At 42.7% G+C, this 13,752-nt stretch overlaps 1 protein-coding gene across 2 annotated transcripts in view; it reads left to right on the forward strand.

Annotated features, from left to right (window-relative positions):
- The window catches only part of ZFYVE26 (zinc finger FYVE-type containing 26), a 106,709-nt gene that overhangs the window by 44,088 nt on the left and 48,869 nt on the right, over positions 1-13,752 (forward strand). For both annotated transcript variants that reach the window (XM_007525810.3, XM_016189448.2), the window contains exons 20-25: positions 96-198; positions 1,234-1,979; positions 4,809-5,005; positions 6,497-6,601; positions 11,561-11,683; positions 12,054-12,230. In XM_007525810.3, the coding sequence (XP_007525872.1) occupies positions 96-198; positions 1,234-1,979; positions 4,809-5,005; positions 6,497-6,601; positions 11,561-11,683; positions 12,054-12,230 (1,451 nt within the window). The remainder of the gene's footprint in view (positions 1-95; positions 199-1,233; positions 1,980-4,808; positions 5,006-6,496; positions 6,602-11,560; positions 11,684-12,053; positions 12,231-13,752) is intronic.

Genomic DNA, 13,752 nt, shown 5'->3' on the forward strand with positions numbered 1-13,752 from the left:
GATTCTGGAAAACAGTGCTCTGAACTCCTATGGTCAATGATGCAAACAAAGGTCTCTCTCTGTCTCTCTTTTTTTTTTTCTTTTCCCCTTTGCAGATCATGTAGAGGGCAAGGTGGGAAATCCCTTTGTTCTCCTGCAACAGAGCTCTTCCCAATTGGTGTCACACCTCCTCCTGGAGAGACAAGTTCCCCCAGACAGGTAGGAGTGGGAGTCGAGCGTGGGCTCCCTAGTGGTTCATTGAGGACTCTGTTTGGATGCTGTTCAGAAAATGGGGCTTCTTCCAGATTCCACCTTTAATTTTCATTTACTCTTCATATAGCAATGATAAAATTTATTCTTCCTTCTTTCTTTTCCTTGCCATTTCTCATGTTTATATTCCATGTTTAAAATTAAGAAGATGAATCTTCACTAATGAATTGGCAAAACTCCAAAACTGTGATGGCACATTAGTTGGCTGGGCTATAGGAAGATAAGCATTCTCATAAATTACTAATGTAACAGAAATCTGTACCATTGGGAGTCAGGCGGTAGTGCAGCGGGTTAAGCACAGGTGGTGCAAAGCACAAGGACTGGCATAAGGATCCTGGTTCGAGGCCCTGGCTCCCCACCTGCAGGGGAGTCGCTTCACAGGCGGTGAAGCAGGTCTCTGTCTCTTTCCCTATCTCTATCTCTCCCTCCCCCTTGCAATTTCTCTGTCTCTATCCAACAATAAAAATATAAAAAAATAAAAGAAAAAAATAAAAGAAATCTGTACCATCCCTGTGAGAAAGCCAATTTGTCAGTATCCAGTAAAAGTGTAAATGCACATGACCTTTGAATTATCAGTCCCATCAAAGAATTTATCCTGTGACTTTATTGTACATTTCGGATATAATGGAAGATAATGTGTATCCAAAGTAATTTTGTTGCAGACTTGGAGGGAATAGCAACAGGTCAAACTCAGCCATGGTTCACTCATAGGAGACTAGTTACCAACTATGGCTCACTCGAATATTCCATTGTATGCATAATAGAATAGTAGGCAGCTGTACAAAAGGAATGAGGGCCTCACTGTAGAGGAATAGGAGCATATCTCCCAGCTTGTTTAACTAGCAGTGTGTCTAATAAACTGCCTCTTATGTTAAAGAGGAGAGTAGAGAGCCTGCACTTATTTGTTTGCACTAAGTCATTCTGAGATGGAGTGATGATGTCTGTGATCTCTGGCCCTGCATGTTTTTGCTTCTCTCCCTTCAGGCTCGCAACCCTTCTGGTCCGAGAGGGTCTCAGCTTGAGTGTGCCCCAGGTCATTGTCAACTGCTGCTGTGAACCCCTTGCCCTTTGCCCTTCCCAGCAGAGCCAGCGGACTCTGTCCCTTCTAACTCAGCTGGCCACTCTGGCCCAGCTGCACATGTCCCACTGCTTAGAGGACCTCCCACTTCCTACTCCCAGCTCACCAAAACCAAACGAGGCTCTCACAGGGGAGAAGAAAATTCGCTCCTCCCCAAGGGACTCATCATCCCCAGGCCTCACTTCTTCAGCCGTGGCTTTTCTCAAGTCCCGCTCTAAACTGCTGGCCACCGTGGCCTGTCTGAGAGCTTCCCGAGGACCAAAGACCACCTGGCACAGCTTGTCCTGGAAAGAACTCCGTGGCCACAGGGAAGTGCCTCTGACTGCAGAGCAGGTAACCCGGGAGTGTGAGCGCCTACTGCAACAGTTTCCTCTGCTGGAGGCCTCCCTGCTGGCTGCCTGGGAGCCCCTTCGAGGTCCCTCAGAGCAGGGCCAAAGTCTGGCAGCCAGTCTCAGTAGCCAGGCTAGTCTCTCCACTGTCCTCCTCGGCTTGCATTCTCCCAGCGCCCCAGATGTGCTCACCGAGGCCTTCGAGGAAGCCCTGGCAGCCAGAGATTGGTCCCGGGCTCTTCAGCTCATCGAAGTGTACGGCCACAACGTGGGTGACTTGAGCAGTGTGAAGGACGCAGTCCTGAGCTGTGCCACGGCGTGTGGTAAGCCTTGAGCGTGGCCTCCCTCTCTCAGTAGTGGAAAGGATAGTTAGCATTCACTGGGTGCAGCATTACACTGGGTTCTCAGTGTCACTCTCCAGACAGATAGCACCAGGATTTCATGATACCAAGTGGAGACTGGTGCCAAGAGTGTAAGACTGGTGCAGCTGCTTGAGGTAACGAGTGAGAGAACAGAGCTTAGAGCCCAAGTCTTTCTAACTTTATTATTACCAACATTCTCAACCTTGCAAATCAGAAACACGAGAGTCTATAAATTGCATTTATCTGGATCTCACCCAAAAGGCCCAGTATGAGATTCAGGCAAATGATTGCTTAATTTTCTTTTTTTGTTTGTTTTTTTATTATATTTTATTTATTTAACTTTAGTAAGAGAGAAATGTAGATAGATACAAAGTGAGAGATCAGAGCACTCTTCAGTTCTGGTTTACAGTGGTGTGAGAGAATGAACCTGGGATTTTGAACCTCGGGCATGACAGTCTTTTATATAATCAGTCTGCTATCATCTCCACACCCTGAACATTTTTGACTTTTCATAAATACAATTTTTCTATTTAGAATTTTAGACCTTTTTTCTTATTGCCACCAGAGTTGTGGCCAGGACTCAGTGCCTGCACGACGAATCTACCTCTCCAGGCAGCCTTTTTTTTTTCTTTTCTTTTCCCCTTATATTTGAAAGGAAAGAGAAATTGATAGGAGAGGGAGAAGTAAGAGACACCTGTAGTAATGCTTCACTGCCTTTGAAATTTTTCCTCTACACAGGTGGGGACTGGAAGCTTGAGTCCAGGTCCTTGCACATGATAGTGTGTGTACTCTACCTAGTGTACCACCACCCAGTCCCTGCTTGCTTGCTCACTTGCTTGCTTTATTTATTTTCATTTTTTACATATTTATTTATTCCCTTTTGTTGCCCTTGGTTTTTTTGGGGTTTTTTGGAGTTATTGTTGTTATTGATGTCATCGTTGTTGAATAGGACAGAGAGAAATGAAGAGGGGAGAGGAAGACAGGGGGAGAGAAAGACAGACACCTGTAGACCTACTTTACCACTTATGAAGCGACACCCCTGCAGGTGGGGAGCTGGGGGCTGGAACCGGGATCCTTACACCGGTCCTTGCGCTTTGCGCCACATGCACTTAACCAACTACACTACCGCCCGACTCCTTATTTTATGTATGTATGTATGTATATCTGTATGTATGTCTGTATGTATGTATATTCAAACCAGAGCACTTCTCAGCTCTGGCTTATCATGGTGTTAGGACTGAACCTGGAACCTCAGATCCTCAGGTATGAAAGTCTTTTGGCAGAACCTTTATTCTATCCACAAAATATTTGTTTTAAAACAGTTAACACACTTTGCCTCTTAAGGGTTTTGTATTCACCAGTCTCAATTCTAACTTCTCTAATCCATAAGCATGAAAGTAATCACAGTGTTACATAAAATACTCTAATAAGACTTTATTTATAAAAGCAGACAGATGCTTCTCTGCTAACCTCTTCTGTCAGAACTTCCCAGATTTTAATGTGTAACTAGAGTAGAGAACCTACAACCCTCTACTAGGAGGAAGAAGAGCAGGGCATGATGTTGGGAGCATCTCCTGGCGAGGAGGCGTGGCTACCCTATGGAAAAAAGAAAATCCCTCCTTGCACAAGTGGAGGGACCAGGTTGAGCACATAGGTTACAGTGTGCAAGGATCTAGGTTCAAGCCCCCAGTCCCCACGTGCAGGAGGAAAGTTTTCCAAGTGGTGAAGGAGGTGTCTCTCCCCTTCTCCCCCCCCCCCATATCTGGCTATCTCCAATAAAAAAGATAATGAAAAATAAATTTTAAAAATTAGGCTGGGGAAATAGCATAATGGTTATGCAAAAGACTTTCATGCCTGAGGCTCTGAGGTCCCAAATTCAACCCCAGCACCACCGTAAGTCAGAGCTGAGCAGTGCTCTGGTCTTTCTCTCTCTGTATGTTTCTGTATCTCTCTCACTGAAAAGTAAATTAAAATATTAAAAACTAAGAGAGAGAGAGAAATTGGAGAAGTCCTGTCTGATTTTGCAATTTTAAGCACTTGGAGTCTTGGGGCTAGGTGGTGGCGCACCTGGTTTAGCATGCATATTACAGTGTGTAAGGAGCCGGGTTCAAGCCCCCGGTCCTCACCTGCAGGAGGAAAGCTTTGCAAATGGTAAAGCAGTGCTGCTTGTATCTCTCTGTCTCCCTATCTTCCCCCTTCCTCTTGATTTCTGTCTCTATCAAATAATTTTTTTTAATAAAAAAGCACTTGGAGTATGTTTTACAGCTCTGTGAAATGGATGTGGGAAAGAGGTATAAGTAATTATGAATGAGGACATCCAGAGAATGAAACCAGTGTAGTCATAAGGACTTTGAATTAATTGCATGTGGCACAAAGTTGAAATTGCAAGAAAAACTAAAGTTTCGCTGACAGGCTAAGTCTAAAGCATTGCTGTACATAGAGTATGCCAATGCATGAAGGCATGGAGAACTTCATCAGCTTTCATCTTTTATCCCTTTCGTTTTTTTCTTTCTCTTCTCCCCTTTTCTCCCTTCTGAAAATCTTACTACTGTAATTTAAAAAATTAAAAGGAAACCTAACTTTCAAATTGTCCCTCATCATTGAATGGTTCTAAATGTAAAAACCGAAGTCAGATGGGTTTAAGACTCCTCCTCTAAGCTCCTATTTTGTGAAATTGAGCAAAGTTCTTCCTCTTAAACTAGAAAAGTAACCTAGTCTCTTCAGCCCTTTTGGTACCAAGCTAGCAATCTCTGGGCTTTTTTTTTTTTTTTTTTTTTTTTGGTTTTACAGATAAAGAAGGTTGGCAATATCTCTTTGCTGTGGAAGATGCATCTCTAAGAAGTCGATTAAGTCTGCAGTTTGTGGACAGGTGGCCCCTGGACTCATGCCTGGAGATCCTGGCCTACTGCATTTCAGACACAGCCATCCAAGACGGACTCAAGTGTGAGCTCCAGAGAAAGCTGGCAGAACTGCGGGTATATCAGAAGGTATGGGTCCTGGCTTCAGGAGAAAAGAAATAGACTTCTCCTCAGTTTACCAATTTCATCCAATTCATGTGTGAAGGTGGGTGTTAAGAAACAGAAAATCGGGGCCAATGAGATATCTCACCTGAGAAGGCTTTGCTGTGTGTGAGACCCAATTTTAAGCCCCTGGCCTACCTTCTAGAAGTACTACAGTACATGGCAACAAAAGGGAATAAATAAATATATATATAAAAAAGAAGTACTACAGTACTAGAAGAAACTTTGGTGCTGTGGGATTCTTCCTTTTTTTTATTGTAAAGCTCTTTCTTTCTCTTCTGACTTTCTTTCTCTCTTTCTTTAGTATTGAATAGAGAGAGAGAGAAATTGAGAGGGGAGGAGAAGATAGAGAGGGAGAGAAACAGAGATACTTGGAGTGAAGCTTTCCCCCTGCAGATGGGAACCAGGGGCTTGAACCTGGGTCCTTGTGCTCTGTAATTTGTGTGCTTAACCAGATGCACCACTGCCTGGCCCCTGGGGATTCTTTCTCTTTCTCTCTTCTCTCACTGTCATTTTCTGTCTGAAAAAATGAATCAAGCAGTGAAGTCCTGGCAACAACATAGAGAAAGAAAGAAGAGAAAGTAAGAAAAGAAAGAGAGAAAGGAAGGAAGGGAGGAAGGAAGGAAAAAATGAATAGGGGAAGAAGGAAAACTTATGCTTTGTATCTGGTTATTTTATGTACTCCAGTTTTTTTCCTTTTTTAGATTTCTTTATTGGGAAATTAATGTTTTACATTTGACAGCAAATACAATAGTTTGTACATGCATAACATTTCTCAATTTTCCATATAACAATACAACCCCCACTAGGTCCTCTGTCATCCTTCTTGGACCTGTATTCTCTCTCCCTCCCCCCACCCTAGAGTCTTTTACTTTGGTGCAATATGCCAATTATACTCCGACAATTTTAAGAGTATATATTCATCAAACAAGGATAATAATGATAACAAAATTAACATTTGAATAAGCCTCTGTGATTCACAGTGGTTTTCTTCCTATATCCATCTGAGCTTTGTGTATGTTTTACGCATCTATTATTTGAAAAATTATATTAAATGTCAAGAGCCTTTTTGCAAGGATGCATGTAAGTGACACTTTCAAAACTAAAAAAAAAAATCATAGTCAAGATAAAGAGGTTCAGGGAGACAAATATGGGTGACACAGCTATATAGCAACTTTAAAATAGATGCTGATTTTTCCATATGCACTTAGAACCAGAGTCCAGAACCCTACCAAGGAAAGTAAAGTTTCACTCTTCAGCCTTTGCTTCCTGTCTAGACTTCCCATGTAGCTTCACTTGGCAATTCCAAACAGCCTTTTCCATTCTCCTCTCTCCTGGTGAATTCTGATAGCCTGGCTTGGGACAGACACCCCCAAAATAACTCATCCCTGGAAACTCCAGTGAAACTCTCAAATACGGAAAGATGACAGAATGATAGCTTTCCCTGTCTTTCCTTAGATTCTAGGTTTGCAGGCTACCCCCACATGGTGTGACTGGCAGTCTCTGAAGAAGTGTTGTGTGGACAACCCATCAGCTGTCATGAACACAATTCTAGAAGCAAAGGTACTGTTGTTCTGGGTGGTATGAACATTTCCTGTCTTCAGAATTGCAGTTCTTAAATTGGTTGTATAGCGTTCTTTCTACATGTGAATGCTAATTTTTCTTTTTTTTTTGCCACCAGCGTGTTCTCTCTCCCTCTCTCCCTCTCTCTCTCCCTCCTTCTCTCTCTCTCTTTTTCTCTCTCTCGATTTAATATTGATTTACAAAATTATAAGATAACAGGGGTACAACTCCACGCTGTTCCCACCGTGGGGACTTCTGAATCCCCAATCCCTCCATTGTAAGCTATAGCAGTTCTCCTAAGGTTGCAGATATGGTTACCTATTATTTCTACAACTATCTGTCTGTATTTGTATATATTTGTCCTTTTTTTTATTTATTTAAGAAAGTATTAATTAACAAAACCATAGGGTAAGAGGGGTACAATTCCACACAATTCCCACCACCCAATCTCCATATCCCACCCCCTTCCCTGATAGCTTTCCCATTCTCTATCCCTCTGGGAGCATGGACCCAGGGTCATTGTGGGTTGCAGAAGGTGGAAGGTCTGGCTTCTGTAATTGCTTCCCCGCTGAACATGGGCGTTGACTGGTCGGTCCATACTCCCAGTCTGCCTCTCTCTTTCCCTAGTAGGGTGGGTCTCTGGGGAAGCGGAGCTCCAGGACACATTGGCAGAAGTACACTAGAGTTTGCAGTGAGTACCCCCCTAACACTTCCTCTCCACTATTCCAAGCTTTGGGTCCATGATTTGTCCTTTTTTTTAAGGTCCCATTATCTCTTCCTTTCAAAGTCACATACTACTACATTCAAATGTCCCTCCCTTTTTCCCTCTTCTCTCTCTGGGTCCTTATGTAGTTGGAGTTCAGAGCCCTCTGATCATCTTCCCCCTACCATTTCTCCCCCACTGGGGGTATGGATTAAAATTATTTTTGGGGTGCAGAAGGTGGGAGTTCTGGCTTCTGTAATCGATTCTCCGCTGGACATGAGTATTGGATCAATACTCCCAGCCCCACCAGGGTCATCTCTAGGGCCCAGTGCCTCACCTCTCCACTGTTCCCATTGGCTACTTTTTTTTTTTTTTTTTAAGAGAGAGACTGAAAGAAAAAACACTTAAGCTCTATTTCACTAGTCATGACATTTACCCACTGTAGGTAGAGAACCAGGGCTTGAGCCACGGCTCATCCACATAGTAACATATGTGCTCTACTAGGTGAGCTGCCCCAGACCTTGAATGTCCTTACTTTTTATAGCTACATTAGATTCTTTTGTATCTGTGTGCATATGTGTAAAACTTACCAAAATACTCAAAAGTATAGAGAATCATACAATTGATGCTTTTGTCCTGTCCCCCTTGTGTTCCTAAATGAGATTTTCTGCATTGTGAGTGCTTGCCTTGTGGAATCACTGTCGTTGGACTTGAGCAGACTCAGCTTTAGTGCGATGTAACCAAGCAGCTTTTCAGTTTGCTTGTCCCAGTTATGCTCCCACTCACTGTTCTGCTTACTTCATGTTTTTACCAACTTTTGAGATGGTCCAGCTTTTCACTTCTTGTTAGTAGGACCATACCATGTTATCATTTATATTTTCATGATTACTAATGACTTTGAATGTCATTTTCATAATGTTCGTAGGACATCTGCCTGCTAAATAGAATAGTATCTACTTTTTTTTTTAGATTTTATTTATTTATTAATGAGAAAGATAGGAGAGAGAGAGAGAAAAAAAAAGAACCAGATATCATTCTGGTACATGTGCTGCCAGGGATTGAACTCGGGACCTCCTGCTTGTGAATCCAGTGCTTTATCCATTGCGCCACCTCCCGGACCACTACTTTTTTTTTTTCTTTTATTACCAAAACACTGCTAAACTCTGGCTTCTGTTGGTGCTAGAGATTGAGCTGGAACCTTTATTGACTCAGGCATGAATGGCTTTCTTCATAACAACCATGCTGTCTCCCGTCTTCAATTGTATCTGCCTTTTTTTCTCATTCCCTTTTGTTGCCCTTGTTGTTTTTTATTGCTGTAGTTACTATTGATGTCGTCATTGTTGGATGTATGTATCTGCTTTTTAAGGAGTTGATACACTAGTTACAACTGTAGATTTGATCACTGCAATGTTCATTCATCCAAGAAGCTTTACTAAGGTTATTTGACAGACACTGCACTAGATGGTGGTAAGACAAAACAATGAAGCTGAGTCCTGGCCTTTGCATGGCTCACATCTTGGGGAAGGGCATTGTGAGGTACAACCCTAAGCAATTAGTGTAGGTGATAGAAGGCCAGGCTGTGCAAGGAGCAGAGGCAGGGCACCCAATGTAGCCTGGGAAACAAGCAAATGTCCTGAAGAAAGTAACTCTAGACAGGTTGTAGAAAAGAAATTCCAGATGCCAGTAGTTAGAATACTTAAGGGTGAGGGTGAGGGTGAGGGTGTGGGTGTGGATGTGTGTGTGTGTGTGTGTGTGTGTGTGTGTGTGTGTGTATGTGGTATGTGTGTGTGTGTGTGTGTGTGTGTGTGTGTGTTTCCTGTTTTGTTTTGGTTTTGACCACAGCAGCACTCAACTCTGGCTATTGGTGGTGCCCAGGACAGAACCTAGGGCCTCTTATATACAAATCTTATGCCCTACTGCTATACTGTTTCCATGGTCCCTGACTAGAATATTAGGACAAAACCCTAGGAATTCCATTCTCTGAGTCTTTAATTCTGAGGTCACAAAATAGGGTTGGAATAGCAAGAAGGAGAGGACATGGGTTGAATTTAGCCCTTAATGTGTCTGTTTGGTGTGTGTAGTATTGTTTATAGATTTTATTTTATTTTTTAATTAATTAAATTGAAAGAGATAGCCAGAAATTAGCACACATAGTACGAAATGCAAGGACCTGCACAAGGATCCCATTTTGAGCCTCCAGCCACCCCCCCCCCACAGGAGGGTTGCTTCACAAGCAGTGAAGCAGGTCTGCAGGTATCTGTCTTTCTCTCCTCCTCTCAATCTCCCCTGCCTCTCTCAATTTCTCTCTGTCCTATCCAATAAAATGGGAAAAAAATGGCCTCCAGGAGCAGTGGATTTGTAGTGCTGGCACCGAGCCCCAGCAATAACCCTGGAGGCAAAAAAGAAAAAGATAGCCAGAAATTGAGAGAAAGGGGGAGATAGAGAGGGAAAGAGACAGAGAGACACCTACAGCACTGCTTCACCACTTGTGAAGCTTTTCCACTGCAGGAGGGACCAGAGGCTTGAACCCAGGGTCTTGTACATTGTAATGTGTGCTTAACCAGGTGTGCCACCACTTGGCCCCCAATTTTTTTTTCATATTGAGGTTATGCCATATATATATATATATGGAGAGAGAGAGAGATGTACTTATTTAGTTATCGATAGTTAAGGGAGAGAGAAGAAAGCTAGGAAGAGAGAGAGATGGAGATAGAGAATCAGAACGTCACTCTGGCACATACAATGCTTGGAGTTGAATGAACTAGGGACCTCATGCCTGAGAATACAACACTGTCCACTATGCCACCTCTTAGGCTACATGCCCAGTGTTCTCAAAATACTGTTTTGATTTTTTTTTTTTTTTAGACAGAAATAAAGAAGCAGAAAGAAAGTGAAAGAGACTTCAGTGGTAAGGCTTCATTCAGCGCTACAGGGGCCAGGCTCAAACATGGGTTGCACACATGGCATACTATCGAAATGAGCTAGTTCTTCAGCCCCTTGTAATTTTTTTTATTAGAGATTTACAAAATTACAGTTCTATACCATTCCCACCACCAGAATTCTGTGTTCCCTCCATTGGAAACTAGTGGTTCTCCTGAAGTCACAGATATGGGTTGACTATTATTTCCATAACTATCTGTCTATGTATTTATATATTTGCCCTTTTTTTCCCCCTATGGTCCTGCCTTCTCTTCCTTTCTAAGTCACATCTACACCTATTACTATTCCCCAATATCCTTCCTTTTGTCCTCTTCTTTCTCTAGGTCCTGATGGAGTTGAGCCCTCTAGTCATCATCTCCCCCTAACGTTTCTCCCCCTTGGGGAGTATGGACCAAAATTCTTTGGGTTACAGAAAGTAGGAGTTCTGGCTTCTATAATTGTTTTTCCACTGGACATGGGCATTGGCTGATTGACCCATATCCCCAGCCTGTTCCTGTCTTTCCCTAGTGGGTCAGGGCTCTAGAGAGGTGAGGTTCCAAGACACATCAGTGAGGTCATCTGCCCAGGGAGTTCAGGATAGAATCATAGTAATAGCTGCAAGTTGGTGGCTGAAAGGCAGTAAGTTGTGAGGAAGCACAAAATGTTTAATAAATAGAAACCAAAAAATAGGAATAGAGATAGTGAAAATAGGGACTTCTGGGATAGATAGAAGCTAGGAAGTCTATTTTGGGTATGTTCCTAGGGACCTGTGACTTTAATAATTTTTGCCTGAGTTTGAGGTGGGCTAAAAATACCGTCTGGGAAGATGCAGTCAGAGCTGAGAATAGAAATAGAAAGCTGAGTTATGTTAGAGAGGAGCTGCCAAACTTGAAGAAAGACAGTGATTTTTTTTTTACTACAATTAAATTTGAAAGTCTTGACAATACCAGGCCTGTAATTTATGGCATCAGTTAGCGCCTAGTATGCAGTGTGTCCTTTGGATAACCTTTTCAGTTTCCTCCATTCCCCTACTGGCCTCCCAGGGCTGACACCAAGTTTCAGCTGCTATATGTCCTCTGCTTCCTTGTTATATTCGAGCTCAGAGGAAAATAATACCATTATGAGCCGCCTTCAGTAATTTTCATAACTTACTTTGTCACGCTAGTCCTTTGAGATTATTACCCCACTTAATCCCATAGCAAAGTGCCCGTCATCACTGAGTAAACTGTCCTGGAGTGTTAGCAGACTCAACAGTGCTGAGAAAAATGAAGTAAAAGCTGGTTGAAATGACAAGGCCAGTAATTTAAGGGACTAGAGATGTCTGTGTTTCCTTTCAGGAGTATGGCCTGTGTGAGGAATGGAGCAGTTTATACCCCATCCCAAGGGAGCATTTGATCAGCCTCCATCAAAAGCATCTTCTCCACTTGCTAGAAGGAGGCAGTCATGAAAAGGCTCTGCAAGTAAGTCCTCAGCTCTTGCCCTTTGTCTCTTGGGTGGGGGGGGCAAGGTTAATCAAGTCAGATGGCTTTGTTTGTACTGGTCCCCATGCTATGTATGCACTCACAATCTCTGATTTTCCCTTTCATGTCCCTTGGAAACCCATGATAATTAAGATACCTAACCCTGCATTAGTACCAAACAGTGTGTTTGTGTGTGTGTGTGTGTGTGTGTGTGTGTGTGTGTTGCTATAGGGGCTGTGAATAATAATTCACAAAGAAGGGATTACTTAAAATTAGTAAACTTAAATGTTTCCTTCTCAAACAAAACAAGACTGGACTAAGAGTTCTTGTACAGGCTTCACCTTTCTTCTGTACCCTTCCCCTGCAACAGCTCCTGAGAAGGATTTCTGACCCCACCATGTGCCTTGAAGTGACAGAACAGTCCCTTGACCAGCACCCCAGCTTGGCCACTTCTCACTTCTTGGCCAACTACCTCACCACCCACTTCTATGGAGAACTGACTGCTATTCGACACTGTGAAATCCAGGCACTATACATGGGGTCCAAGGTAAGAAGGAAAAGAAAATGCTGAGAAGGCAGGTCTGAGGGAGAATCGGCGGGCAGTGTCTCTTGGTGGCTCTTCTTCCAGGCACTTGCTGTTCTACATGAGCCTCTCAGGACTCTTCGTTCTTTTACAACCCTGTGTCTCGGTGAATTTTACCTACTTAAGTTCCCCTCTATGAATGCCAGGGCTTCTGCTATGTCAGTGCTTCTGAGTTCTGACTATGCCATAGAATCACCCGGACTTTTTAAAAATACCAGTGGTTGGGAGTCGGGTGTTAGCGCAGCGGGTTAAGCACACATGACGCCAAGAGCAATGACCAGTGGCAAGATCCTGGTTTGAGCCCCTGGCTCCCCACTTGCAGGGGAGTCACTTCACAAGCAGTGAAGCAGGTCTGCAGGTGTCTGCCTTTCTCTTCCCCTCTCTGTCTTCCCCTCCTCTCTCCATTTCTCTCTGTCCTATCCAACAACCACGACAATAATAAAACAACAAGGGCAACAAAAGGAAATAAGTAAATAAATAAATATTTAAAAATAAAACAAACCGGCGGTTGCCCTCCACCTCAGATCACTTAAAACAGATGGAGTCTAGCTGTCTTCCAAAGGGATCTAATGTGATGGTCTAAAACTATTAAAGCATGATAAACTGATCTGTATTAATGGAAATAAATTAAAGAAAACTTTTAGATAATAAGATAGCATAAAGGTCCTTAGATTTGTTTTTGGTTTTGTTGTTTGGTTTTGGTTTCAAATAACACATTTCCTTTTATATAGTACATCATGTTCAGCCATCAAAAAAAAATTCTTTTAACTATATAAGAACAGTATACTTTTTTAAAAGTTATTCTTTTTATTTTTATTTATTTTATTTTCCTTTTTGTTGCCCTTGTTTTTTTATTGTTGTTGTAGTTATTGTTGTTGTTATTGATGTTGTCATTGTTGAATAGGACAAAGAGAAATGGAGAGAGGAGGGGAAGACAGAGAAGGAAAGCGAAAGACACCTGCAGACCTGCTTTACCGCTTGTGAAGCGACTCCGCTGCAGGTGGGGAGCTGGGGGCTCAAACCGGAATCCTTATGCTGGTCCTTGCGCTTCATGCCACGTGCGCTTAACCCATTGTGCTACCGCCCGACTCCCAGTATACTTTTTTTAATGATACCCAAGCCATCTCTTGGACGTTGTGAGAACTGTGGTGATTATCCAGAGAGAAAGAACTTTGTAGAGGGTGTGGTAACTTACACAATTGTGTATGGGTGTGAAATTATATCCCTGAAATACTATAATTTCATAAAACCCTGTTAAATCATGTATTTAAAAAAAATAGGGGGCTGGGTGGCAGCACACCCACTTAAGGGCACATGTTACAATGGACAAGGACCCAGGTTCAAGCCCTTAATCTCCACCTGCAGAGGGAAAACTTCTTGAATGGTGAAGCAGTGCTGCAGGTGTCTCTGTCTCTCTCTGTCTCCACTTCTTAGTTTCTGGCTCTTTATATCCAATAAGTGAATAAAGATAGATGAACAAATACTT

Source organism: Erinaceus europaeus, chromosome 16, assembly GCF_950295315.1.
Source record: "Erinaceus europaeus chromosome 16, mEriEur2.1, whole genome shotgun sequence".
Classification (NCBI taxonomy): domain Eukaryota; kingdom Metazoa; phylum Chordata; class Mammalia; order Eulipotyphla; family Erinaceidae; genus Erinaceus; species Erinaceus europaeus.